The sequence below is a fragment of the Oryctolagus cuniculus genome, chromosome 16 (genome assembly GCF_964237555.1).
Source record: "Oryctolagus cuniculus chromosome 16, mOryCun1.1, whole genome shotgun sequence".
In the NCBI taxonomy this organism is placed as follows: Eukaryota; Metazoa; Chordata; class Mammalia; order Lagomorpha; family Leporidae; genus Oryctolagus; species Oryctolagus cuniculus.
The window spans coordinates 27,037,096-27,064,349 of NC_091447.1; the positions used below are offsets into that span (position 1 = coordinate 27,037,096).

Genomic DNA, 27,254 nt, shown 5'->3' on the forward strand with positions numbered 1-27,254 from the left:
GGAGCCAGGAGCTTCTTCCAGGTCTCCCACATGGGTGCAGAAGCCCAAGCACTTGGGCCATCTTCTACTGCTTTCCCAGGCTATAAGCACAGAGCTGGATCAGAAGAGGAATAGCCAGGACACAAACCAGTGCCCATATCGGATGGTGGCACTGCAGGTGGAGGCTTAACCTGCTACACCACAGTGCCGGGCCCTGCTGTTCTTTCTTGGCACTTGTGCCCACTTGTCTCTTATGCACTTCACACATACAGTTGTGCCTACTGGACTTGGCACTGTGTCTCATCTCTCTGAGTTTTGTGCTTAACTGGCTTTTTCTATGGTTCCACAGCTAGCTGCCAAAGGGCAGTGGGCTTGTGCCTTAACCTGGGCCACTTCCCTTTACTCCCAGGGCACTGCTCTTGATACTGCTCCCTGGCACCCCACGTGGACTTGGATGCATGCTGTCGTCTTTGGCTTGCATCGCTGTTTTTAGCGTGCCTGTCTGGTTCTGTGATCTAGGCCCAGCCAGACCTCTCTAGTCAAACTGACATTTTGTCCAATAACAACTGACTCATTCTAGGTATGGAAACAGATTCTTTGATAGGCTCAAAGCTATTTTCTTTCTTTTTTTTTTTCTTCTAATACTTCCAACTAGTTTTCTTTTTTTTTAATTTTTTTATTTTATTTTATTTTTTTGACAGGCAGAGTGGACAGTGAGAGAGAGAGACAGAGAGAAAGGTCTTCCTTTGCCGTTGGTTCACCCTCCAATGGCCGCCGTGGCGGTGCGCTGCGGCCAGCGCACCGCGCTGATCCGATGGCAGGAGCCAGGTGCTTCTCCTGGTCTCCCATGGGGTGCAGGGCCCAAGCACCTGGGCCATCCTCCACTACACTCCCGGGCCAGAGCAGAGAGCTGGCCTGGAAGAGGGGCAACCGGGACAGAACCGGTGCCCCAACCGGGACTAGAACCCGGTGTGCCGGCACCGCAAGGCGGAGGATTAGCCTAGTGAGCCGCGGCGCCGGCCCCCAACTAGTTTTCTTTTGAACAGTCTAGTCATGGCTCATCTGTAGGCATTATTTGTTAATTCAAAAAATTCATTAAAACCCAAATACATGACATATATTTATAATAATGATAAATGTATTATGTAACAATAAATAATCATTTGTTGAAGACTTTCTATGCTTAATTATTGCAGCAGGCTCTGGAGAGTCAGATGTCCCCAATTAGTCATGATGAATTGGTAAACTGAATGCTATTGGTACCAGTGATGAAAAGACTGACAATAGCATATTGGTAGTAACTTTTCTCCTCCCTCCATCCTTGCCTGCCTGCCTGCCTTCTTTCCATAAATATGTAGTCAGTATTTTGCTGACTACTTGGAGACAGATATGAATAATTCTCAGAAGGTTTTTAATCTAGTGGAAATCCAGAAAAATAAATGTATAATTGAATTACAAACAAGTATGTTAAGTGCTGAGCTGTAGGTTTGCACAGGGTACTAGAAGTGTGTGTGCACATGTGTGTGCATGCAAGTGTCTGTGTGTGTCTGTGTGTATTGGACGTAGGGTGGCAATGCAACTTGGGGAGGAGCTGAGTTCCAAGGAAGTATGGCATGATTTGTCTTCTGGTAGAGGTTTTGAAAACACCTTGCACAGGGAACATCTTCTGCAAAGGTCCTGAGGCAGAAACTTCTTGCTATGAGTAGAGAGCTACAAGTGGTTTGGAGTTTGGCATGCTGCTAAGTAGCAAGGGATGAGTCTGGAATCAGTTCATGAAGGGCCTTTTGCCTGGGATGGGCTAGGATCCTACAACACATGTGTGCTGTCATTAGGTCTGCATTCAAAAGATGCACGCATAGTTCTAATGTGGATTATGGAATTGCAGGGCAAGGGTCAAGCCTGTAGGCCTGGAGTCCAGTTAGGAGGCAGTGGCAATGACAGAAGTGTTAGCTAAGACGACATGGTCCTTGCCTTCCAAACACTCACAGTTCAGGGCTCAGAATAAACCATTTGGACAGTCAATATTGTTAGAAAGGCGCACAACATTCTGGAGCACTGATTGTCTTCCTAGCAGGTGTGATTTTAAGTTCCTTCTGCCTTTGAAAATCTGTGGCTCAAGGCACCCCATTGTGGAGGGTAATGCATCCCCTGAGCCTCTTTGGTCTAAAACTAAAGGCTCTCTGAAGAGGAACCATGAAGGTTTGTAGGAGCACCAATCACAAGAGGGGACACCAGAGAAAGATCCAAATATATGTGATTTACATGCATTTATAATAATGAGTAACATTATATAGTAATAAATGACTTGTATTTTTATATTTTTATACATAATTAAACCATAGAACAAACAAAGAGAAGAATTAACATGGAATTAAGGATGATGTTTACTTACATGGGCAAAAGCAGTAGGATGAAAGAGGGACCATGTGGTTGGACCCAGTGGAAGTGAGTGGAAGACTTTGGAGCTTATTATATTATTCAAACTAACTAAGCAAAAAACTAAATAACGAATGTAAGAAAGGTGTGTGTAGACCATTGTTGAGAAAGTGCTGAGAAACAGGGAGTATGATTTATCTTATCCAATGCCCAAGCTCAAAGACGAACAAAGGTAAGAGGAAAGAAAGTAGAGAGGTGACGAGAACAGGAGGTGCCAGAGCTGGGGCTAGGCAGACCAGCCTCTGAGAGGAGAGAAGACCCTGAGGAACTTGACCTTGGTGTCATTGGGAGTGGGGAGGAATTGGGATAGGTCTGGGACAGGCTGGGGAGCTAAGGAGAAAGTGTCCATCACCTGTGTCAGCCAATAGGATGTGGTCATTTTGCTGTTGGTATTGTTCTGGGAGGGAGATAAAGGCAGGTAGCCACAATGTAGTGCAAGGGGAGGCTTCACCTGAGGGGACAAACGTCTGACTTCAGTTTCAGTTCTCTGTTGTTCAGAACTTGATCAATGGTTCATGCCCTTGTCCAGTGAAACAGAGCTGAAACAGCCTCCTGCCTCCTGGTTGTCTCCTTCTCTCCTATGTCCCAGCCACTGAACTGGATTTACATGCCATGACATACTCACAGTTTTATGATGTCTGCACCAAACACATGGACCATCATATAGCACGCTGTTTTCAAGACCCATTCCTCTAAGCAAAATAAAGAAGAGCAAATAAATATTATTTTTATTATGGTGAATAGAACACATGAGTTAATCATGATCATCTTTACCAGGAACTAAAGTTTAATTATTAATTTATGATTACTGAGTGTTTAAGAATTGGAGAAAGTGTTACAGTTAAAGTGTCCATTAAGTATCTTTTTCTACATGCTTTCCATAAATACGTGTAATTTAATGTGTTAGTTAAAAATTTTTAAATTATTAAAATATGGTAAACTATGAAAGAAGGCAAAAAAGTCACTTCCATTTCAAATTTATGTGATGTGCCACTTTATATGATAAAAGTAATCAGTTTTATCATAAAAATACAGTTGCATTTTGAGTTTTTCTTTTAATCTTTATTTTAGCTTATTTGAAATGGGGAGAGAGAGAGAGAGAGATAGAGATCTTCCATATGAGATCCTCATCTGCTGATTAATTCCCCAAATGCCAACAGCAGTGAAGGATGGGTCAGGCCAAAGCTGGGAACTGAGAACTCACTCTAGGTCCCCATGGGGGTGGCGTGGGCCAAACTGCTTGAGCCATCATCTGCTGTCTACAAGGGTGTACACTAGCAGGAAGCTGGAACTGGATGTGGAGCCAGGGCTTGGACCCAGACACTCCAGTATATGATGCAGGCATCTCAAATGGTGCTTTAATTGCTACATCAAATGCCTGCCCCTTCTTTTTTCATTTTCTTTTCTTTTTTTTTTTACAGGCAGAGTGGACAGTGAGAGAGAGAGAGACAGAGAGAAAGGTCTTCCTTTGCCGTTGGTTCACCCTCCAATGGCCGCCACGGCCCGCACGCTGTGGCCGGCACACCGCGCTGATCCGGTGGCAGGAGCCAGGATCCAGGTGCTTTTCCTGGTCTCCCATGGGGTGCAGGGCCCAAGCACCTGGGCCATCCTCCACTGCACTCCCGGGCCACAGCAGAGAGCTGGCCTGGAAGAGGGACAACCGGGACAGAATCCGGCGCCCCGACCGGGACTAGAACCCGGTGTGCCAGCGCCGCTAGGCGGAGGATTAGCCTAGTGAGCCGCGGCGCCGGCCTTCTTTTTTCATTTTCTAACAGCAGGGAATGTGGGGAGCAACTCGGACTAGACTAAGTTACTGGAATTAAGACTTATTCTATGCATCTGCTCTCCCACAATATGGCGCTGGGAGAGGAGTAAAAACAACTTTTACACAGCTGCCTCCAGTTCAACCAGTAACCTGCAGGAGCTGATCCCGCTCCTGATTGGAGGAGAGCAGCGTACTCGGCAGAGTTGGGATTGGTGAAAGAGGACTATAAAGGAGGAGAGAGACAACATGCACCAGGAACATCTAGCTGAAGGAACACCTGAGCAGCCCCCAAGAGAGCCGGCCGGCGGTGTGCCGCTCCCCCGCGGAAGTGGGGAATGTGGCAGGGGGAACCGCCCTTCCACGGAGGTGGAAGGGTCGGTAGCCAACCCGGGAAGAACCAGCAGCAAACCCGGAAAGGGCCGAGCAGACGAAAGAACAGCGCAGGGTCCTGTGTCGTTCCTCCGCGAAGAGGGGGAGTGACATAATGGTGCCGTGGCTCGGATAGGAAACCTAGGCAGGGTTTAGTGTCGTTCCTCCGTGAAGAGGGGGAGCGACAGGGAATATCTGAATGCTGACTGAGATCTCATCTGTTGAAGTTGAAAGAAATAGTATTGCATTAAAGTAAATAACCTAAAATGTAGCTCTGATAGAAATGGTGTCCATTTGGGGGAACCATTTCTCTTGGGACTATTTGCTAACTAACCTGTTATCTCAGGGTTGAAAGAAGACCAACTGTTATAGTTGTCCCTTTGTTTCCACTCACATCAGAGGATACAGATAGACAAAGCATACATCTAGGCCCATGAACAAAATAATGTCCTCCTCCCCTTTTGAGAATGCAGGAAATGTTTGTGGACTGATCCATCTACACAATGAGACCTGCCAACTCTGGTCCTGTTTATTTAGTTTGTTGTAGAGCCCTGATAATTCTACTTCGGATTACAGAACAGTTAGGGACAGATGAGTTGCTGACTAAAAGAACTTTCATGCTGGGAGACCTAGGCCTTGCTTAGAAAGTGGGAGAATGGGATGAATAGGCAGAATTCTCCCTGGTATTTCAACCTTACTTAATAAATAATGTTTAATATCATTATACTAAAATAGATATGACTTTTTTTTGCAAGAAAACATGACTTCAAACACATTGTACTCAACGTAGGCAATTGAAACTCTATCTCGACATTAATTCTGACCTTGCATAAACAACAAGAATTACAAGGGAATACAATGAACAGCTGCTTGGCAACAATTAGACAACTCAGATGAAATGGTATGATCCCTAGAATGACACAAAATGCTGAAACTGACTCAAGAATAAATAGGCAATCTGGACAGACATATAACAAGTAAAGAGATCAAATCAGTAATCAAATACTTCTCATGAAGAAAAACCCAGGACCAGATGGCTTCACTGATGAATTCTACCAAATGTTTAAAGAAGAATTAATACCAATTCTTTAAAAACTTGTTTAAAACAATAGGAGAGGCACCATTTCTTAATTTATTCTGTGCTAATAGTGTAACCCTGATGAGAAAACTGAAACATATAGGAGTCGAAGTTTGACATAGCAGTTAAGATACCACTTGAAACACCCACTTATCATATCAGAGTTCCTGGGTTCAAGTCTTGCCATTGCTTCAGATTCCAGGTCCCTGCTAATGTGAACTCTGGGAAGCAGCAGGTGATTGTTCAAGTGCTTGGGTCCCTGTCATCCATGGAGACCTGACCTTTGGGGAATGAACTGGCAGATGGAAGATTCTCTCTGTCTCTGTCTCTGTCTCTCTCTCTGCCTTTCAAAATTAAATGAAAATAAATAAAAATTTTGAAAATAAATCTTCATGCCAAAATCTCCTATGAATATAGCTATAAAGATCTACAACAAAATGTTAGCAAGTCAAATCTAGTAACATGACAAAAATAGTTATGCACTTGATCAAGTGTGACTTAGTGCAGGAATGCAAGGATGTTTTACATTTGAAAATCAATTAGTGTAATTTACCACTTCCATATGAAAAGGGAAAAAAACCCATGATCACCCAATAGTTGCATACAACATTTGCCAAGCTATAGCACCCCTTCAAGATAGGGGAAAATATCCCCCACATCAAAAATGAAAAGCTAGGAATAAGAGACCTTCTTTAACTTAAGGGTTATCTATCAAAATCCTTAAGCTAATGTGATACTTCATTAAGAAAGACTGAATATTTCCCCTCTAATATCATGAAAAGACAAAAGTGTCTGCCCTCTACTTCTATTCAACATTATATGGGAGGGTCTAGCCTGAAATAAAAGGCACATAGATTGTAAATAACATTCTTAGATTTTCAGATGATGTGATTTTTTCTTTTTAAAAGAATTTACTTGTTTGAAAGGCTGAGTGATAAAGAGGATGGCGTGCTTGTGCACACACACACACACACACACACACAGTAAGAGATCTTCCCTCTGCTGGTTCACTCCCCAGTTGGCCACAGCAGACAGATCTGGGCCTGTCAAACTTTCTGGGGCCAGGAATTCCATCTGGGTCTACCACATGGGTGGCAGGGTCCCAACTACTTGGGCCATATCTTGCTGCCTTCCCAGAAGCAGAACAGCGGGAGCTGGAACCAGTGCTCTAATGGACGCTTCTGGCTTTATTAGCCCACTGGCCAGCCCTCACAGATGACATAATTTCACATGTAGAGAATCCTAAGGAATCAGCAAGGTTATCAGATGCAAGATGGATATTCAAAATCAACTGTACTTTTATTCATCAGAAATGAGCAAGCCAAAAATAAAATTAAGAAAACAATTCAATGTATGATAGCATCAAAAAGTATTGAATACCTAGGAATAAATTTAACAAGAAAATTGTAAAACAAATCCTTTAAAGCTATAAAAAACTGTTAGGAAAAAGAGTTCTACACAAATAGAAAACATCCTGTACTCCTGGATTCACAGACTTAAAGTCATTGACATAGAAATACTGCCGAAATTGATCTGCAGATTCATTGCAGTTTCTGTCAATATCCTAGCTAACTTCTTTGTAGAAAGTAATCAGCTGATCCTTACATTTATAGGAAAATTCAAAGAACTTAAACAATCATGAAAATAATAAAACTGAATGATTCACACTTCCTAATTTCAAAACTTTCTACAAAGCTACCATAATCAAGATAGTGTGGCATTACCACAAAGATAGATGCATGCAGAACAAAACCCTAGTATTTACTGTCAGTTGATTTTTATATAATTCAGTATGGTGAATTTAATAAATGGTGTTGGGGCAATTGGATAACCACATTAAAAAGAATGAATTTAGACCCCTGCTGCTCTCCATATAGAAAAATTAACTCAAGGGAGTGGGCATTTGTCCTGGTGGCTAAAACTCTGGTTGAGACACCTGTATTACATATTGGAGACCTGTGTTACCTGCCTGGCTCTGCTCCTGTCTCTAGCTTCTTGTTAATGTAGACCATGAGAGGTGGCAGTGATGTTTCAAGTGACTGAACTCCTGTCACTCAAATGCAAAACCAACAGGGGTTATTGTAGGCGTTTGAAGAGTGAATCAGCAGATAGAGGATCTTCCTCTTCTCCCTCTCTCTTTCTCCACACACACACATTTACTTATTTAAGTAAGTAAATAAAGATAAAATTAACTCAAAATGGGTGAAATATTTAAATGTAAGACATGAAATATAAAATTCTTAGAGGAAAATGATGGTGTCAATCTTTGTGATTTTGCATTAGGCAAGGGTTTTTAGACATGACAATAAAGTCACAACTAAAAATGGACAAATTAAACCCCATTAAAATAAAAAAAAACCTTGTGCTTTAAGGATATTATTAAGAAAGTACAAAGGTAACCCGCAGAATGGTCAAAAGTTTTGCAAATCATATGTTGGTTAAATGCACAGACTATTATAATATGTAAAGAACTATTGTAACTCAGTAATAGAAAGACAAATAGACCACTTTAAAATGTGCAAAAAATCTGAGTAGGCATTTTTCCAAAGAAGATGTGCAAATGTCCAATAAACACATGAAAATAACCTCAACATGTTAGCTGTCAAAATAAATGTCAAAATCAAAATGTGATATAACCTAACACTCACTAGGATGTATTCTGATAAAAAAAAAAAAAAAAAAAAAAAAAAAACAGAAAACAGAAAACAGAAAACAGCAAGTGTTGATGAAGATATGGTGAAATTGGAACCCTCATACACTGTTGGTGGGTGCATAAAACTATGTAGCTACTTTGGTAAACAATCTGGCAGTTCCTCAAATTATTAAAAATAGAGTTACTCTATGAGCCAGCGATTTTACCCCCAAGATACATACCCAAGAGAATCAAAACATTTGTCCACAAAAACTTCTACACAAATATTTTTCACAATGGCCAAGAAGTGCTATTGTCTACCAACTAATAAATTGGCAAATAAAATGTGATATATCCAAATAGTCAAATATTATTCAGCCCCCCAAAATCATGAAATTCTGATCCACATTACAATATGAAAAAACCTGTAAACACTGAAAGAAGCCATTCGCCAAAGATCACATACTGTGGGACTCGACTTCTGTGAAGTATCCAGAAAGGAAGTTCACAGAGACAGAACGTGCATCAGTGGTTGCTGAGGGCTAGGAAGTAGCAGCCAAGGGGTATGGGAAATGTCCTGGAGTTGATGGTGCTGCTATATAGATGCAGAACTAAAAAGTATACTCAAAGCCACTGAATTTTGCGCTTTAAGTGGGTGAACTACATGGTGTGTTGTTCGGAGCACAATAGAACAATTAAAAAGCAAACAACTCCCCCAGGATGGTCCTTTTCAAGGCTGTTCTAATGAAGATGATCAAGAAACAGATGCACAGACTCAGATTCCAGTGTTAGCCTGCTGGCTTCTGACCTCCGGAAAGTTACTTCCCCTCTCTGGAGCTCAGTTTCCTCATTGGAAAAATGTAGGAATGGGATTTGGTCCTTTTCTCTGAATCGCCATGTGGGTCTAGAGAATTTCACTTAAATTAGAAAATTCAAACTTCAGTGAAAGGGCAAGGCACTTGGAAGCAAATTTAAAATATCACTAATGTACAACTAGTTCAGCCCAGAGCAGAGCAATTTAAAAACAAGCATTAGGGAGTTTGAAAAACTTGCAGTGCTGGCTGAGAGGCAGAGAAAAGTCATCTTTTTTCTATTGAGATAAGAGAGGTGTGTGTGTGTTTTGTTTTAAAGATTTATTATATTTATTTCAAAGACAGAGTTACAGAGAGAAGTAGACACAGGGAGAGAGAAGTCTTTCATTCTTTGGTTCACTCCCCAAATGGCCACAACGACCAGGGCTGGGCCAAGCCAAAGCCAGGAGCCTGAAGCTTCTTTTGGGTCTCCCATTTGGGTACGGGGTCCCAAGGACTTGGGCCATCATCCACTGCTTTCCCAGGTGCACTGTCAGGGAACCAGATCAGAAATGGAGCCCCCGGGGCTCAAAGTGGTGTCTATATGTGATGCTGGCTCTGTGGGCTGGGGCTTTAACCCACTTAGAATTCTGTTTTGCTCAAGCCAAAGTGAATGTGCACAGGGTTCTCTTACACTTTAACAAGGGCCATCTGAATAGCCAACTTCCTCAAATGTATTCTGTGAGTGTTAGCTTCAGAATTCTGTTGGAACAATGGCAGAGATGGGGCATGGAATGGCCTTCTGATTGGTAAATTCCACTATCAACACAGAAGGGCACACAGCAAAGATGGAAAGTCTGTAGAAAGGGTCTGATATCCCCAGTCAGCCACGAGGAGATGAGAACCTGAATTTTATTGATGCCAGTGATAAAAACACTGGCAATAGTATATTGATAGTAACCTACCTAGAGGACAAGTTATTCTGTTAAAACCTGCCTATGACCAGGAAAGTATAGTGGAGCAGCCAAGGAAAACAGAAAACCTGGCTATTCCAAGGAGTGAAGAAGGCTAAGCAGTTGTCACCCACTAGGTGTTCAGAGCTGTATGCATGAATTAAACCCAGGACTTTGTGATTTGTAAATCACCTCATGCTTACCATTGCTTCATTTACCATAACAATCTTCATTTTTAGTTCCTCAGTGAAGTTTTTTAAACTTTAGTTTACAAATGGCACATATTTGTGTGGTACAGTGGGAAATTTTGATCCATATATTCAAGGTGTAATGATCAAATCAGAATAATTAACATTTATATCTCCTTCAACATTTATCATTTCTCATGTTGGGAATCTTCAAACTCTTCTCTTCTCATTCTTTATAAAATATGTAGTAAATTGTTATAAGTATACCAGAATATATTTTGCCCATGGAATTTTATTTTGCTACCCCTTATCCAATCTCCCTCTATTAGCCTTCCATCTTACCCTTTCTAGCCTACAGAAACCACTGTATTACTCTCTACTTCCATGAAATCAGTATTTTTAGCGCCCATATCTTATAAGAAACTTTTGAGAGGTTGGTTACCTTAATTCTCATTCTATGGGCAGGGATGTGGAAGCTCATGGAACTTATGATCAGACATAGAAAGTAGTTCAGCTGAGGTTAAAATCGTTTACTCTGAAAGCTACGTTATTTGTAGAATCTATTCAACATCCACAGGACATTTTATTTTGTCCTTTATATATGTCAGGTATAGCTGGTTTTATGCACTAACTGTTTTTCAATTATTTATTTTTACAGAGAGAGAAAGAGAGAGAGAGAGAGGGAGAGAGAGAGAGAGAGCTTTCATCTGCTGGTTCACTCCACAAAGGTCTCCAACAGTCAGGCCTGGCCAGACCAAACCCAGGAGGCTGGGACTTAATCTGGGCCTCCAACATGTGTGTCAGGGACCAAAATATCTGATCCATCATCTACAGCTTCCCAGGCGCACATCCGCAGGGTCAGAAGTGGAAGGAGTGGGATTTGAACCTAAATACTCTGCTACACTATGCATATGTCTGTCCTCAGAAACATCCTAACTGCTGTTCTGCATGCTCATCCCTGTGTATCAGCCACTGATGAGCACCTCGAAGCACAGGGAGACCTCTGTTGACCACACAGCTAGTTTTGTGGCTACATCTCTAGAATACACGTAGATATTCAGAAACAACAGAATGCGAGGAGACGAGCTTTCCTCTTTTTAAGTCTACACGAGTTTTATATTCATATTCCATGAAGATAAGATTTCTACATAGATGACCCAAGAAGGTGAAGTTCTAGCAGGACTCTCAGGGCACATGATTCTGCCAACCCCGGGTAAGAGAAGATCCCATTAATCATTTTTCCATTAACAAGTCTGAGATTCTTCCAAGGTGTTTCCTAATGAGAGCTGGAGGCAAAAGCAGTGGTTGAAGCTGAAGGTCAGGAATGCTTGGCACAATATGAAAAAATGGCACGGGCAAGGGCATGATGATTTACAGAGATTATTCTCAAGAATGTTGCCTTTGTGCTTTATCTGCGGAGGCCATGATGTTTGCATTTGTTTGGCTTTGGAGGTGAAAGGATTCATTACAAATTTTACTGTGTGAAATTTTACCTTTTTCTGTCCCCCATCCCCCTGGTTTGCCCGGTGGAGGTGTTACTTGGTTCAAGTATGCATTATGGGTCAGGCCTATTATATTTTCTAGGAAAAACCTTTAGCTGGGAGGCAATCTATCTTTGTCACCCCATATAATTATGGGAACTACTTTCCACGTTCATACAATTGAAAAATAATGCCCACCCTGTCTTTATGTCTGCCAAATGTCATGACCCTTTAACCTGAACTGAGTGTTTTATGTCCATATGGAGGTAAAATATTATTTAGGGCCGGTGCGTGGCTCAATAGGCTAATCCTCTGCCTGTGGTGCCGGCGCACCAGGTTCTAGTCCCAGTCAGGGCGCCGGAGTCTGTCCCGGTCACTCCTCTTCCTGTCCAGCTCTCTGCTGTGGCCCAGGAAGGCAGTGGAGGATGGCTTAAGTCCTAGGGCCCTGCACCCACATGGGAGACCAGAAGAGGCACCTGGCTCCTGGCTTCGGATCAGCGCGGTACACCGGCCGCAGTGGCCATTGGAGGGTGAACCAATGGAAAAGGAAGACCTTTCTCTCTGTGTCTCTCTCTCACTATCCACTCTGCCTTTAAAAAAATTATTTAATAAATGAAAATAAATCCCAAACTGCCTTCTCTCTTACAAAATTTAAAATTATTTTTATGTATTTTTGATGCATAGAAACATGTGCACACACACATACACACATGCAGGAAGAGAGAGCAAGAAGGAGCAAGAGAGGGTCCCATCCACTGGTTCACTCCTCAAATGCCTACAGTTGGCCAGGGTAGGGTTGGGCCAAAGCTGGGGACTATGTGTCTCTGTGAACCCCAGCGTCCAATCAGCTGAGGACAAGTCGCTCAGAACCAGGAGACCTGCAGTATCAGTTTCTGCACTGGAGAAAGCAGAGGGAGGCAGTGGATGCTGGAGAAATCTTAGGAGGATCCCCAGTGAGCTGTCAGGTATGACTAGAAAGCCTGCTGGTCAGTCTGATAACAGCAGGCGAAACTGTGCAGTGGCAGGTGAGTGAGTGCAGAGTCAGAAGGACTAGGGGATCAGAGTGATCTCTTCCCTACAAACTCCAGGACAGTGTCACCCGCGGAGAAACCGCCAGGTTTGAGGAGAAATCAAGTAGAAGAAAGACGGGATAAAAGTGACAGGGAAAGCACAGTCAGGAAAATCGTAGAAAACAAGCTTTCGTTTCCTTAACACTACACAAAAACAACAGGAGAAGGAGCTCCGTGCATTCAGAAAAGCTACCCTGAAGCACCTCTTTCTAAGAGTTTTTGAAAATGAATTTTATATAAGAGTGAGCAACGTATCTAGGTCAACTCCCATACAAAGTTATTATAAGAGAAAAAAGAATAAGAAACAGAGAAACACCCCTACAGATGGTAAAAGCGTGTCAGAAAGTCATGCCAAGAGAGAAAAAAGGATTAAGATGTAACATTGCTTAAGAAATGCCCAAGAGACATTAATAAAGTGATGACATGAAAGAACAGCAGGATCAGGAAGTTAGTGCAGAGATGAAGTCCAACCCGGAATGCACACAAGAGCCCGTGGAAGCAACAATGATGTCGTGAGAGAAAGAGAAAATGAAAAAGAGGCACAATTTTAAGATAAAAAAATGAAGAGATGAAAAAGTATCAGAGATAGATAAAAGATTAAAGACTGACAAAGAAGATTCAAAACACAGGTAATTGAAATCTTGTAATAATAAAACCAAATCAGGGAAACTTAACAGATATGAAACTTTCCTGAAATTAGAAAATTAGAATTTGAAATCACATATGACAGATGCATACTGCATGCCTGAGAACCTCAATATACTAACACCAAGGCATGTGAGGAGGCTTCAAACAGTCCATGGAAAAAGGATATTAAAAGATAATCAGTTTGGTACAAAACATTTTGAAATCCATGCATACTTTTTTCATAATACACATTTCTCATCAGTTGTTTGAAGAGGCTTTCTATATGTGGATTTCAAAATTATTTTGCACCAAAGTAGGCTGATCTTTTAATTCTATTTTCGTAAACTTTTGAAGTACTCTGATATTCTAGTTACATGACTAAACTTTATAGGAAAAAGGAAAAAAATCCTTTGAATTTCAAGCCAAAACAGCAAGAAACATAGGAAAAAGAAAATCAGATGATCACTAGTCTTTTTAATAATGTATATAAGGTGCTCAGGGCAAAAAATTCTGTGCCAATAGCCTATAATCCACATGCAAGAACCCAGAAATATTGTTCCCAGGAGGACTTCCTGAAGAATGAGCAAGGGCTCAACTAGAAAGACAGCCACATAAGGGCTGACCAGGAACACTAATCACTAGTTGCTATGAAACTAAGGTTACAGGAGGGTGAAAAGGGAATGCATATGAGATGCAATGGCCTGACACTCCAAGAATACAGAGTGATTGAAAATGGTGGAGACAGCAGTAAAAAAAGAGAAAAAGAAAAAAAAACTGGTCATTTGCAACAAAATGGAGGAATCTGGAAAACATCATACTTAGTGAAATAAGCCAGTCCCAAAGGGACAAATATCATATGTTCTCCCTGATCTGTGACAACTAACTGAGAACCTAAAAGGAAACCTGTAGAAGTGAAATTGACACTTTGTGAAGCAATGGCTTGATCAGCCCTTGTCCTGTTGAGGAACAGCTTATTATTTTATTCTTTTTACTATTTTCTTTTTCTACTTAATTCCACTGGTTGAACTCTTTACTTAAATGTTATTCTTAAATGTTTAGTTATTCTTAAATGTTTAGATCCAATTGAAAATTTATCCCTGTAAAAAATAAGAGTAGGAATAAGAGAGGGAGGAGATATACATATTGGCACACATTACCACAGACTTACCTCTAAGGGTAAAGCTATACTTGCCATGGGACTCCAAATCCCATTAAGTTGGCAGGTATTAGTGCCATATTGTATGCTAAAGTGATCATTTTAAGTGCATAACTAATTATAAAGATAAGAATAAGTGTCAAGTGGATCATATAAATAAGACCAATTGTCTGCTGATAACAATAGATAGAATTAAAAGGGAGAGATTGATCCAACATGGGAAGCAGGCCACATAGCAGACTCATAGAATGACAAATGCCCTAAACAGCACTCTGGCCTCAGAATCAGCCCTTAAGGTATTTGGATCTGGCTAAAAATCCCATGAGAGCATTTCAGGCATGGAAAGCCAAGACATTGTGGCAAAAAAATGGCCTGTATGAAAGATCTCTGTGAATGAGATCCTGGTGGAAAGAAGGGACCATCAAAGAAGCAGGCACCTTTCTCTGAAGGAAGGAGTGAACTTCCACTTTGACTATGGCCCTGTCTAAATAATGTCAGAGTTTGTGGATTCAAAAGGCTTCCACAGCCTTGGCAGCTCATGACAAGAGCCTCGGGTAATCATGGACACCATAAATAAGAATGTTGATTGTTAAATCAACAACAGGAGTCACTGTGTGCTTGCTCCTCATGTAGGACTTCTGTCCTTAACATGTTGTACTATGAGAATTAACAGTAAAACTAGTGTTCAAATAGTACTTTATATTTTGTGTGTCTGTGTGGGTGCAAACTGCTGAAATCTTTACTTAATATAGAGTTGATCTTCTGTAGATAAAGATAATTACAAATGAATTTTAATGAAGAAGGGGATGGGAGAGGGAGCAGGAGGGTGGACGGGAGTGGAGGTGGGAGGGGAGGTATGGGGGGGAAGAACCACTATATTCCAAAAACTGTACCTATGAAATTTATATTTTTTAAATAAAAGCTTTCTGAAAAATGGTGGAGAAATGGGAAAAGTATATGCAAAAAGCAATTTTAGGGGTGGGAGTTGTGGTACAGCAGGTTAAATTGCCACATGAGACACCACCATCCCATTTCAGCCTGTAGGCTCAAGTCCTGGCTACACAGCTTCCAATCCAGCTCCCTGCTAATGTACCTGTGAAGGAAGCACATGATGGCTAGGTACTTGGGTCCCTGTCACCCATGTGGTCTCTGATGGAGTTCTGAGTTCCTGGCTTCACCCTGGTCCAGTCCCAGCTATCACAGGCATTTTGAGAGTGAACTAGTGGATGGAAGATCTCTCTTTCTGTCTCTTTGTCAGTCTGCTTTTCAAATAAACAAATAATAAATAAATAAATAAATAAATCTTTACTAAAAAGACTCCAAAGCAATTGTAACTTCCCTCAATAACTATAAATATATTAATTATGGTCATGTTAGAATTGATAATCTGAAACTGTTTTATGTGTAATGAAAGATAAATGAGTAATTTTGTCAATCCTATCATCCTTTTTTTTTTTTTTTTTTTTTTTGACAGGCAGAGTGGACAGTGATAGAGAGAGACAGAGAGAAAGGTCTTCCTTTTGCCGTTGGTTCACCCTCCAATGGCCGCCGCAGCCAGCGCGCTGCTGCTGGCGCACCGTGCTGATCCGATGGCAGGAGCCAGGTACTTCTCCTGGTCTCCCATGGGGTGCAGGGCCCAAGCACTTGGGCCATCCTCCACTGCACTCCCTGGCCACAGCAGAGAGCTGGCCTGGAAGAGGGGCAACCGGGACAGAATCCGGCGCCCCAACCGGGACTAGAACCTGGTGTGCCGGCGCTGCAAGGCGGAGGATTAGCCTAGTGAGCCGCGGCGCCGGCAATCCTATCATCCTTGACAATTAGGAGTTTGTGTAGAAAAGATGATACAAAAGAGGCTAAGAATAATATTCTGATTTTGAATTTGAAGCTTCAGTATGAACTCATTGGATATTTTATTTTAGAAATTATATATGTAAATACATGCAAACGTATTTCCTATCACTGTGCACTGAAGAGGCCTGGGAAGAATGATCCACCAGTAGCAATAAGCATCCCTAAGCACCCAGGTTGTGGTCTTGATATATTTTTTTTCACTAAAAGACCCTAGGGCTTCTGTAGGAAATGACTGATTTCAAGCTTGGAACTGGAAATGCATTAAGATAGTGCTGGGACCTGGTCACACCTGTTAACTGGGGAAGTAATTTAGGCTCATGTCCCAAGAACTCAGTAGACAAATGAAGATGCCGCCACTGTGACCAGTGGGACTATTTGATTCTCAAAGGATAATCATTGCAATTGACTGAAACTCATCAGCTATGCCTAAATTTTTGAGTTCATGAAGACATTTTAAAGAAAAGTAATTGATTCATTTGGGATGGTAATGTAAAAAGGAATGTATTACCTGGAAAACTGTATCAGCATGCTGGTTTGAATCCTGGCTACCCCTGTTTCCCAAAGCTTCCTTAATGCACCTGGAAAGGCAGTGGGAGATGGTCCACAGACTTGGAAACCTGCCACCCATGTGGGAGACCAGAGGGAGTTCCTGGTTCCTGGCTTGAGTCTGGCCCAGACTTGGCTGTTGTAGCCATTTAGAGAGTGAACCAGTGGATGGAAGATCTCTCTTTTTGTCTCTCCCTGTCTGTCACTCTGGCTTTCAAGTAAATAAACATAAAAAAATATGATGATGATGAGGGAGAGGGTCTAATATATTTTACTTAATAAATGAAAATAAGTTACGGATTACGATATCACAACTTTTGACCTCCAATAAATTAATAGACTTTGGCCGGCGCCGTGGCTCAATAGGCTAATCCTCCGCCTGTGGCGCCGGCACACCGGGTTCTAGTTCCGGTCGGGGCACCGGTTCTGTCCCAGTTGCCCCTCTTCCAGGCCAGCTCTCTGCTATGGCTCGGGAAGGCAGTGGAGGATGGCCCAAGTGCTTGGGCCCTGCACCCCATGGGAGACCAGGAGAAGCACCTGGCTCCTGGCTTTGGATCAGCGCGATGCGCCGGCTGCAGCACGCCGGCCACGGCGGCCATTGGAGGGTGAACCAACAGCAAAGGAAGACCTTTCTCTCTGTCTCTCTCTCTCACTGTCCACTCTGCCTGTCAAAAAAAAAAAAAATAGACTTCATCACTGAGCATCAAGAGGTGCTGACATCACAAGAAGAAAAAGGAAAACCACTTTTTGTGGACTCCTGATATAAGAAAACAGGATCACCTATAATCCTGCAAATGAATTGGGGTGGAGTCTGCTCAAGTCTCTGGATCCAGTTGCCAATTTTCAGGAAATACAGAGCACAGAGAAACACACTAAATTACACCACAGGCTTTCAATCAGCGCATTCCAGACTGTGGGAAACTGCAGGTCAAATTCTACTAAATTAAAAGGAAAAGGAAGGGGTGAAAAGGAAACTTGTAGATTAAAACAAACTGTTTTTACATTTTAGATGCAGATCTATGGTGTCTAGAGAAGCCCACTTGGATGATACAACTATAAAGAAGTACAAGAAAATGATTACCATAAAGTGCAGGACGTTGTAATTTGGGGGTGGAGGTGGTAGGAGGATTTATAACGGGATGAAGCTGGGACTTCGGGGAAGCCTGCCTATCTTATTCCTTGACCTGGGCTGTATTTACCAGGGTGCTCACCTTTCAATAACTAATAAAGCTATGCTCTTGCTTTGCATGGCTTACTACATTTGTCTTTTTTTTTTACCAAGAGAATATTTTTTAAAAATCACCAACAGAACAAGATTAGGCACTATTTATGGATTCCATAAACAAATGACTGAGTAGACAATTAGCTACAAATGACTCCCATTAAATCCACGTGAATGGTTCCTTTTAGGGAGGTGGGGGGAAAGTGGAACTGGGGGTAGAAAAAGTCAAAGGATATTTCATGTTTATCTGCCATGCTTTGTTTCATAAAGGAAAAGTGTGATGTAAATGACAAGGGTACAGAATTAAAAGATAAGTTTGTTTTATTGCAATAAATTTTGGAATCCATGCTTAGGTTTTCATAGTATACATTTCCCATGAGCTTTATGAGATATACCAGATTCTTAACAATGGCCAGATCGGGACACTAAATTCACGTCTGTGAATTACCCTCTCCCACTTTTTATTTTTGCAATTTAAAAATTTTAACCTGAGTATGTATATTGTAACTGCAGGCAATAAATTCTCTGAAAATTTTTTGGTGCTATTGGTATAATATGTAAAAAAAAAATCAGAGATACAATCACTATTGGCTCAACTATCTTACTTAACAGAAGAAATATGGGGCTGGTGCCATGGTACAGTAGGTTAATCCTCTGCCTGCAGTGCCAGCATCCCATATGGGCTCCGGTTCTAGTCCCGGCTGCTCCTTTTCCAATCCAGCTCTCTGTTATGGCCTGGGAAAGCAGTAGAAGATGGCCCAAGTCCTTGGGCCCCTGCATCCACATGGGAGACTGGGAAGAAGCTCCTGACTCCAGGCTTTGAATCAGCGCAGCTCTGGCCTTTGTGGCTATTTGGAGAGTGAACCAATTGCAGCCATTTGGGGAGTGAACCAACAGATGGAAGACCTTTCTCTCTGTCTCTCCCTCTCACTGTCTGTAACTCTACCTTTCAAATAAATAAATAAATAAATAAAATATTAGAAAAAAAAAACCAGAAGAAATAAGGCAGGCATCCTTGATATAACAGTTCCCAATAAGTCAAAGAGTATTTGATTTTCAAAGTTTATTTGTTATGATCATAATAACAGTATTACATAAACAAAATAGAGTTAATATTTTCTTTTTGCTGAGATTGAAAAATAAATATGCTTGTTTAAAACATCAATCAGTTCTTTCTTTTGTGGGATGGATGAGAGACTTTACTGAGATCTGGATGAATTCAAAGGAATGCTCCGGTTTCTTTTCTTTTCTTTTTTTTTTTTTTTGACAGGCAGAGTTAGACAGTGAGAGAGCGAGGGAGACAGAGAGAAAGGTCTTCCTTTTCTGTTGGTTCACCCCGCAAATGGCTGCTGTGGCCGGCGCGCTGTGCTGATCCAAAGGCAGGAGCCAGGTGCTTCCCCCTGGTCTACCATGCGGGTACAGGGCCCAAGCACTTGGGCCATCCTCCACTGCCTTCCTGGGCCACAGCAGAGAGCTGGACTGGAAGAGGAGCAGCTGGGACAGAATCTGGTGGCTCAACCGGGACTAGAACCTGGGGTGCCGGCGCTGCAGGTGGAGGATTAGCCAAGTGAGCCGAGGCACCGGCCTCTAGTTTATTTTCTAATGTGGGGTTTGATGGGTTGTCAGCCCAGCCTAAATCTCCATGGTGGTAGTGGTATGCGTTTTACTAGACATGAGTATACAAGTTAACAAGTCATTATTTTGACTTCTATGTACTTAAGGCAATGGTGCACCAAGTGGGAAAATCATTATGAATGTGACACATGAAAAAACAATCCACCATTCATCATTTTATTCCCTAAATGTCCACAGAAGTTTCATTCTGTGGTGATGGAAAATGAATGTTGAAAAAGAAACTGCTTAGGAGGTTGTTGTTGTTGTTGTTGTTGTTTTTTTTTTTTTGCTTGTTTAATTTCAATGAGTCCCATAAGAATATCAACCAACCCACAGAAACAGCACCACCAGATTCCAGCCCACAGCGTATGCTTGGTGTAAACCAGCAGCCGCTGGGTAGCAAGGCCCTCTCCATATTTACCAGGCAGGTAGCTGCACAGTCTCTCCATCGAAGCTTGTACTGTAGAGTTGTGGACTTGAGCCAGCTGTTCAATCACAGAGACCACCAGCACACAGCCTGCCGGGGGACAGAAAGACATGTCAGCTGTGCCTCAAGGACATCCGGGTCTCACGGAAAGAAAGGTTGGAGGAAGCCCGGGGTCGTTAGGACACCACCCTTTCCAATACAGAACCCTTTCCTGCTATTTACCCTTTAGAATCTACTGCAAGCACAGACTGAGCTCACATGAGAAATGAGTGTGGTGAGAAGACTGTGAGTTTGAGGGATCAGAATTCTAGGCTTGACATATCAGTCCAGTCTTACCACTTTTGAGCTGTGCGACCTTAGGGAAATAATTTAATCTTGCGTGATTTCCATTTCTTTCTGATCAAACGAGAGAAGGAAATGATATTTAAAGTTTTTTATTATTAATTTTAATTTTTAAATTAGTTTTCACAGAGTCAATGTGATTTGTAGATACAATCCTTTTATTTTTATTAAAGATTTATTTGTTTATTTGAAAGTCTGAGTTATAGAGAGAGGAAAGACAGAGAGAGATCTTCTGTTCACTGGTTCACTCCTCAGATGGCTGCAACAGCCAGGCCTGGATCGGGCTAAAAGCAAGGGTATGGAGCTTCCTATAGGTCTCCCACATGGGTGGCAGGGGCCCAAACACTTAGACCATCTTTCCACTACTTTCCCCAGGCCATTAGCAGGCAGCCATATTGGAAGTGGAGCAGCCGGGACTTGAACCAGTGCCTATATGAGGTGCAGACACCATAAGCAGTGGCTTTACCTGCTATGCTACAGTGTTGTCCTCTTGTAGGTACAACTTTAAGAACATAATGATATTCCCTTCTTTCCTCCCTCCCATCCTCCTTCCTTCGCTCTCTCTTTTTAGTTTTGAAATAACATTTTAAATTTACATTACATTAAAAAGACTTGATACTTCACCAAATAAGAAATTTGACAAGTTAAAAGCAAAAATGACCCTGGTTTAGTAGGAATACAGATGATGGCTGTAAACATTAATTGAATGGAAAAATGACCATTTCACCCATATACAATAAATGTTAAATAATCACAGATCAAGGCCGGCGCCGCGGCTCACTAGGCTAATCCTCCGCAAATGAGTTCATACTGAAGCTTCAAACTCAAAATCAGAATATTATTCTTAGCCTCTTTTGTATCATCTTTTCTGCACAAACTCCTAATTGTCAAGGATGATAGGATTGCCGGCGCCTCTGCTCACTAGGCTAATCCTCTGCCTGCGGCACCGGCACACCCAGTTCTAGTCCCGGTCGGGGTGCTGGATTCTGTCCCGGTTGCCCCTCTTCCAGGCCAGCTCTCTGCTATGGCCCGGGAGTGCAGTGGAGGATGGCCTAGGTCCTTGGGCCCTGCACCCGCATGGGAGACCAGGAGAAGCACCTGGTTCCTGGCTTTGGATCAGCGCGGTGCACCGGCCACAGTGCACCACCCGCGGCGGCCATTGGAGGGTGAACCAATGGCAAAAAGGAAGACCTTTCTCTCTGTCTCTCTCTCTCTCTTTCACTGTCCACTCTGCCTGTCAAAAAAAAAAAATAATAATCACAGATCATTAAAACCATAGTAGTATAACATTTTTAAGCATCAGTTTGACAAAGGTATAAAACAAACTTTTTGTTTTTTTTTTTTTAAAGATTTATTTTATGTATTTGAAAGGCAGAGTTACTCAGAGAAAGAGAGAGGAGAGATAGAAAGAGAGAGAAAAGTCTTCCATCCATTGGTTCACTCCCCAATTGGCCACAATGGCCAGATCTAAGGCCAGGAGCCAGGAGCTTCTTCCAGGTCTCCCACATGGGTGCAGGGGCCTAAGAACTTGAACCATCCTCCACTGCTCTCCCAGGCACATTAGCAGAGAGCTGGATCAGAAGTGGAGCAGCTGGGACTCTAACCAGTGCTCATATGTGATGCTGGGGCTGTGGCTTTAACCTACCGTGAGACTGTGCCAGCCCCAAAACAAAGTTTTACAAACCTATATTTGCAACAATACTGATATACACAAACATTTCTTTCTTTTTTATATGTGGGAGCTAAAATTCAAAAAACAAACAAAAAAAGAAAAAAGTGATATTCAAATGAGGTAGTACAAGGAAAACAGCCTCCCCCAGTTTTCTTCCTTCTGCAATAGATGGCATCATTACGAACAGAATCCTACACATTCTCATGCCTTATGTCAAAGTTTTGGAAAAGTTGTGGAAATTTTCAGGCATTTGGAATTAGAAAACCAGGGATTGAGTCTTAATGTAATCATGCATTTAGCATCCTGATTTGCTGAGCCTTGGTTTCCTCCCTGTGAAGTAGGTAATTATTTCCTATAGGGTTTCTGTTACGGTCAAATGAGATAATAGTGCAACTGAGTGTGCCTTTAAAGTCGTAACACATTGTAAAATATTTGTGTACCTCACAGCTACAAAGCACACTGCTTGAAAATATGCCCTAATGTGGTAAGTGTCATTTAAAGTCAAATTCCCACCAGGACTTCCTTGGAGAGAAGGTGGTTGATAAAAGATATGAACAATGGAACTTGGCATTTCTAGACAGAAATAAATAAAAGCTTTTATTAAGAGAGACATTTCTTATGAAGAAATGAAAGATGACCACATTTCTAAATCCTGCAGTGTCTGATGATGCTTTGGCCTCTGTTACTGTCTCCTTTCTGAGCAAAGAGGGGCTCACCCATTTTAGATGGTGCTGACCGCAGTCTCACTGGGCTGTAAGAGCACTGTCTTGCTGGTGCCTGTATCGTCATCAACTATCAGGGTTCAGTGCTTATTTTTTTTTATTTTATTTATTTGAAAGAGTTACAGAGAGAGGTAGAGATAGAGAGAGAGGTCTTCCATCCGCTGGTTCACTCCCCAGATGGCCACAACTGCCAGAGTTGTGCCAATCCAAAGCCAGGAGTCTGGAGCTTCTTCCGAGTCTCCCATGTGGGTGCAGGGGCACAGGACCTGGGCTATCTTCTACTGCTTTCCTAGGCTATAGCAGAGAGGTGGATCGGAAGAGGAGCAGCCCGGTCTAGAACCGGGGCCCCTTTGGGATGCCTGTGCTTCAGGGCAGGGCTTTTAACCTGCTGCGCCACAGTGCTGGCCCCGGTGCTTGTGTTTTTAATATACTACATGATGCTTGAATGTTTTCTTACATTGCAATGAATCTGGGAGCTGATATTTAATTAGCACTTTATGGTCTGAGAAGCATTTTCATATATAGTTATTTTTAAAATAGCTTAAAAAATATAAACAATCCAATCTCATTTTAGAAAATTTGAAAAAAAAAAGTAGTGGCAAAAAGAGATAATAAACATCCCTCCACTCACCCAGAGATAACCAATTTCACTTTTATTTCGCATACAGCAAATACATTTCCAAGTGTGAATATTTTCAGCATTTAAAGTGATTCTATGCTCTGATTTATGTCTCTGATTATTAGCTATTAAGTAGGTGCAGCTAAATAAGTTTGAATAACTGCAACTGACAAACAAAAATAAGTAATTTTTGCAGCATGATTAAGATGACCCAGGATAGTATAGTTGAAAAGAGAGTAATTTTAGAATTTAAAGTTGGGATCCAAACACTGGATCAGCCATTTACAATGCTATGACTTTGAGTAGGTTACCTACCCTTTTGGAACTTAATTTATGTTCTAAAATTTATTTGAAAGGAGAAGGAGTTGGGGAGGGTGGAAAGAGAGAACTCTTACTCATTGGTTCATTCCCCAATTACCCCACAATAGTCTTCCACTGAGGCTGAAGCTGAGACCTAGGAAGTCAATCCTGTCTCTCACTTGAGTGGCAGGAACCCAGCTAGCTAACCCGTCAGTGGTACCTCCCATGGTTTGCCTTGGCAGGCAGCTGAAGTCAGCAGCTGGAGCCAGGTGTGGAACCCAGGCACTCTGATGTGGATGTGGGCATCTTCACCAGCATGTAATTGCTGAGCCAAACACTTGTCTCTGGAATTTCATTTTAAGAGTTTGGAGTTGGTCGTAAGTTCCCTAAGGAGTCTCATCCTGTCCAAGTATGAGCACTGCCTAGTTCCGAGGGTGGAAACGAGCTGTTTACTGCCTTGAACTGAGCTGACTCCAGGGTCATCTGAGTAGCATTTCAGTTGTCTGTTGCTGGGGTTTTCTCTGGGAAATGGGTAGTGGATGCACCTGTCATTGCTTCTGCGTTCCACTGTCTCAGCCAATTTGCCTCCTGTCTCTTCCAGTCTCTACTTCTGGACATGGTCCCACCTCTCATTCTGGTGTGAAACAATCAGTACCCCACAGCCCCTTGAACCAAATAAGCATGTTGTGTAGTGAATGGTCATAGCGCACAGCTCATGTGTCAGGGTACTGGGCTGAGGAGCTACCTTACAGTCACTTCATGCAGCATCTTATCAGTGAGCTGCAGCACTTGGGACTCAAGGCACCCAGAGTGGACTCAAAGCAGGTGGGAATATGGAAGTAAAATTAGGAGACCTGTAGCACATACCAAGTAGAGGAGATCCTCTGTGCATTGTATACCTGAGATTGATGCTGTTATCATTTTGGTTTTGCACACATTAAAATGGTGTAAAACCATAATACTTCCAGGCCTTGTTTGATGCAGTTTTTGATTACCCAAAACACTTTCAAACTGTATCTTAAAGGAGAGAAGCAAATGACAAATAGCCTGGCTGGTTTAAAGGACTAAGGTCAAATAGGAACAGTTAGGATGCACCCTGAAAGTTTCCAGACACATTATGAGGACAGGATTAATAAATGTCATGAGGCTGGGGCATCTTGGGGTGCTTACAGATTGGATGCCATTTTCTAATTGAGACAAGGTGATGAAGCAACACAAAACCATGTGGGTTATTGTGCTGCCTCAGTTTCCCTTAAGTGATGAGCCTTTGAGATGCTGAATATTTGGAAAATCAGAAGTTAGCACAATACTCTCTTCATACTTCGTGGTGAACTCATTTTATTTCCACTACCCCGTCAGAAGGCTCTGGTTTTCGGTGCTATTTCCAACCTCTGCTGCTTTGCCGATGAGCCCCCTGTGAATCATTCGAGATCCTCCTCCACCTCCACATCCTTGGGAAATCTCATCCTTCCTCAGCGCCCTGCTCTCCATTGTTCCAGGTGTAAATACTGTCACCTTGGAGTGTCTGTGGCTGCAGGACCCTTCTAAGATACCAGATTCTGCAGATACTCAAATCTCTTTTAGGAAATGATGTAGTGCTGGCATTTGCATATAACCCAAATAACTCTCTTGAAATTTTAACTCATCTAAAGATTACTTGTATCTCATACACTGTAAATGCAATATAAATAGTTGTTATACTATATTGTTTAGGGGATAATGACAAGGAATAAGTTGTACATGTTTAGTACAGAGACATGTTTCTTGAATACTTTTGACTGAAGTTGGTTGAGGCCTTGGATGTAGAATGCTCCCACCCCTACCCCAGCCCCCAGTACCAAGGGATGACTTGGTAATCAATGCTGCTCTGACTTCCTCCCTCTGGTCATCACCCTTCTAAAGTGCAAAGCCAATGCCTTGTTCTTCCACACCCAGGCCTCGCACCATGCTTGGTACACGAACTCACTGCAAGCCTGCTGAATTGGTCAGTGAAAGACAAACACCTATGGACAACACCTTCTGGACCTGAGGAGAATGGGTTATATCCTCATGGAGACAAATATGAAGAAAACCTGTGGAGAGTTACAGCAAGAAAAACTGTAGCAGTTGCTCTCTTGGCCCTTGAAGAGGCAAAAGATTAATACAGAATGCCTGAATATTAGCAGAGTCTTCCAAGGTTGACTTTAACAGAGGAAATGACAGTTACCTAGTGGTTACTGAGCACCTGTTCATGGCAAGAAACTGAGTTAGGCCTTGAACAGAATATGATTCCGTCCATAAGAGGGTCACCGTACACTTCCCAAATTCATCCTAACAGGATAGTAAATACCAGCCAAATGCCTGGGGAGAGACTCTGGCAGGGCAGTTGGGAGAAAAGGTATCCCATGGACAGAAACAAGAATTATTGGGGTGGTAGTGAAAGATATCTTTTCTCATTTTTCACAATTTAGTGGCAAAAACTCTTTCCCCTTTAGAACCTAAGATAATGATTTCTTACAGACAATGACCCTAGACGTGATGAGATGTAAGAACTGGAACCCCACAATTAGTTGGGCATAGCAGGAATACTGGGGTATCATGGGGTATAAAGGAACCCTACTTGGAATTTGTCCTGTAGTAGTGCCCATTCCCGGTGACCCGAGTGATCATAATCCTTGCATGCGGTCTCCCTTCCCTGGAAATTCGACTGCAGCACATACTTGCATTTGTTTCAATTCATGGCATAGAGGGTGAAGGCGACAAGCATTGGGCTGCTTGAGATCAACCTGCTTCTTCCTGTTTACAGATAGAAGCTTTGCTTTTGAGTTTTACCCCTAGAAATGCCATCATCTGAGAGCAGTGGCTCCTTAGTAGTACTGACTACAATCGGAACATCGTTAGCTAGATAGAAAGCCAGCTGCCTCTTAAGTCCGGGTGCGTCTCACCATTATCATCACTTTGCCTAGTGAAGAGTTATGATCAAAAGGAGCCCTCAGACAAAGAGGTAATGGGGTTTGAAATGGTGAATGCCCAGGTTGCATGCAGCTTTGATTTTGAGTCTTGTGCATTTGGCCATCTCCACCCATCTCCAGTGGGCTCAACTCCCCTTCCAGTTGGATTCCAGTTAATTTAGGGTCTGCAGTGAGGTGTGTCCTGAATTCTTTAGTGGCAAGAACAGAGAAATGGACTGTTTTACAGTTTCTAATAAGAGGTTCTACTACCTTGACAGACTAATGCATATTTTCCTGGGAGAGATTCACGGGCTGAGTAATTCCTCACATTACAGATGATTCTCTGGCTGCTAATAAAAGGCCTGGCTCTGCTAAAGTGAGTTTGTCCAAGCTGCTATTCATTTAGAAAGTGAGGAAAGAGAGCAAGTGCTATGCCTTTTGCTCAATGATCACAAGCTGAAATCTCACATATGGAAAATCTCTT

The 27,254-nt window shown here is 42.2% G+C and overlaps 1 protein-coding gene across 3 annotated transcripts in view; it reads right to left on the minus strand.

Annotated features, from left to right (window-relative positions):
* AOAH (acyloxyacyl hydrolase) overlaps positions 1 to 27,254 on the minus strand; it is a 190,973-nt gene that overhangs the window by 144,001 nt on the left and 19,718 nt on the right. For all 3 annotated transcript variants that reach the window (XM_070058395.1, XM_051852733.2, NM_001082025.1), the window contains 2 exon segments: positions 20,180 to 20,275; positions 3,041 to 3,107 (listed from right to left, as the gene is read on the minus strand). In XM_070058395.1, the coding sequence (XP_069914496.1) occupies positions 3,041 to 3,107; positions 20,180 to 20,275 (163 nt within the window).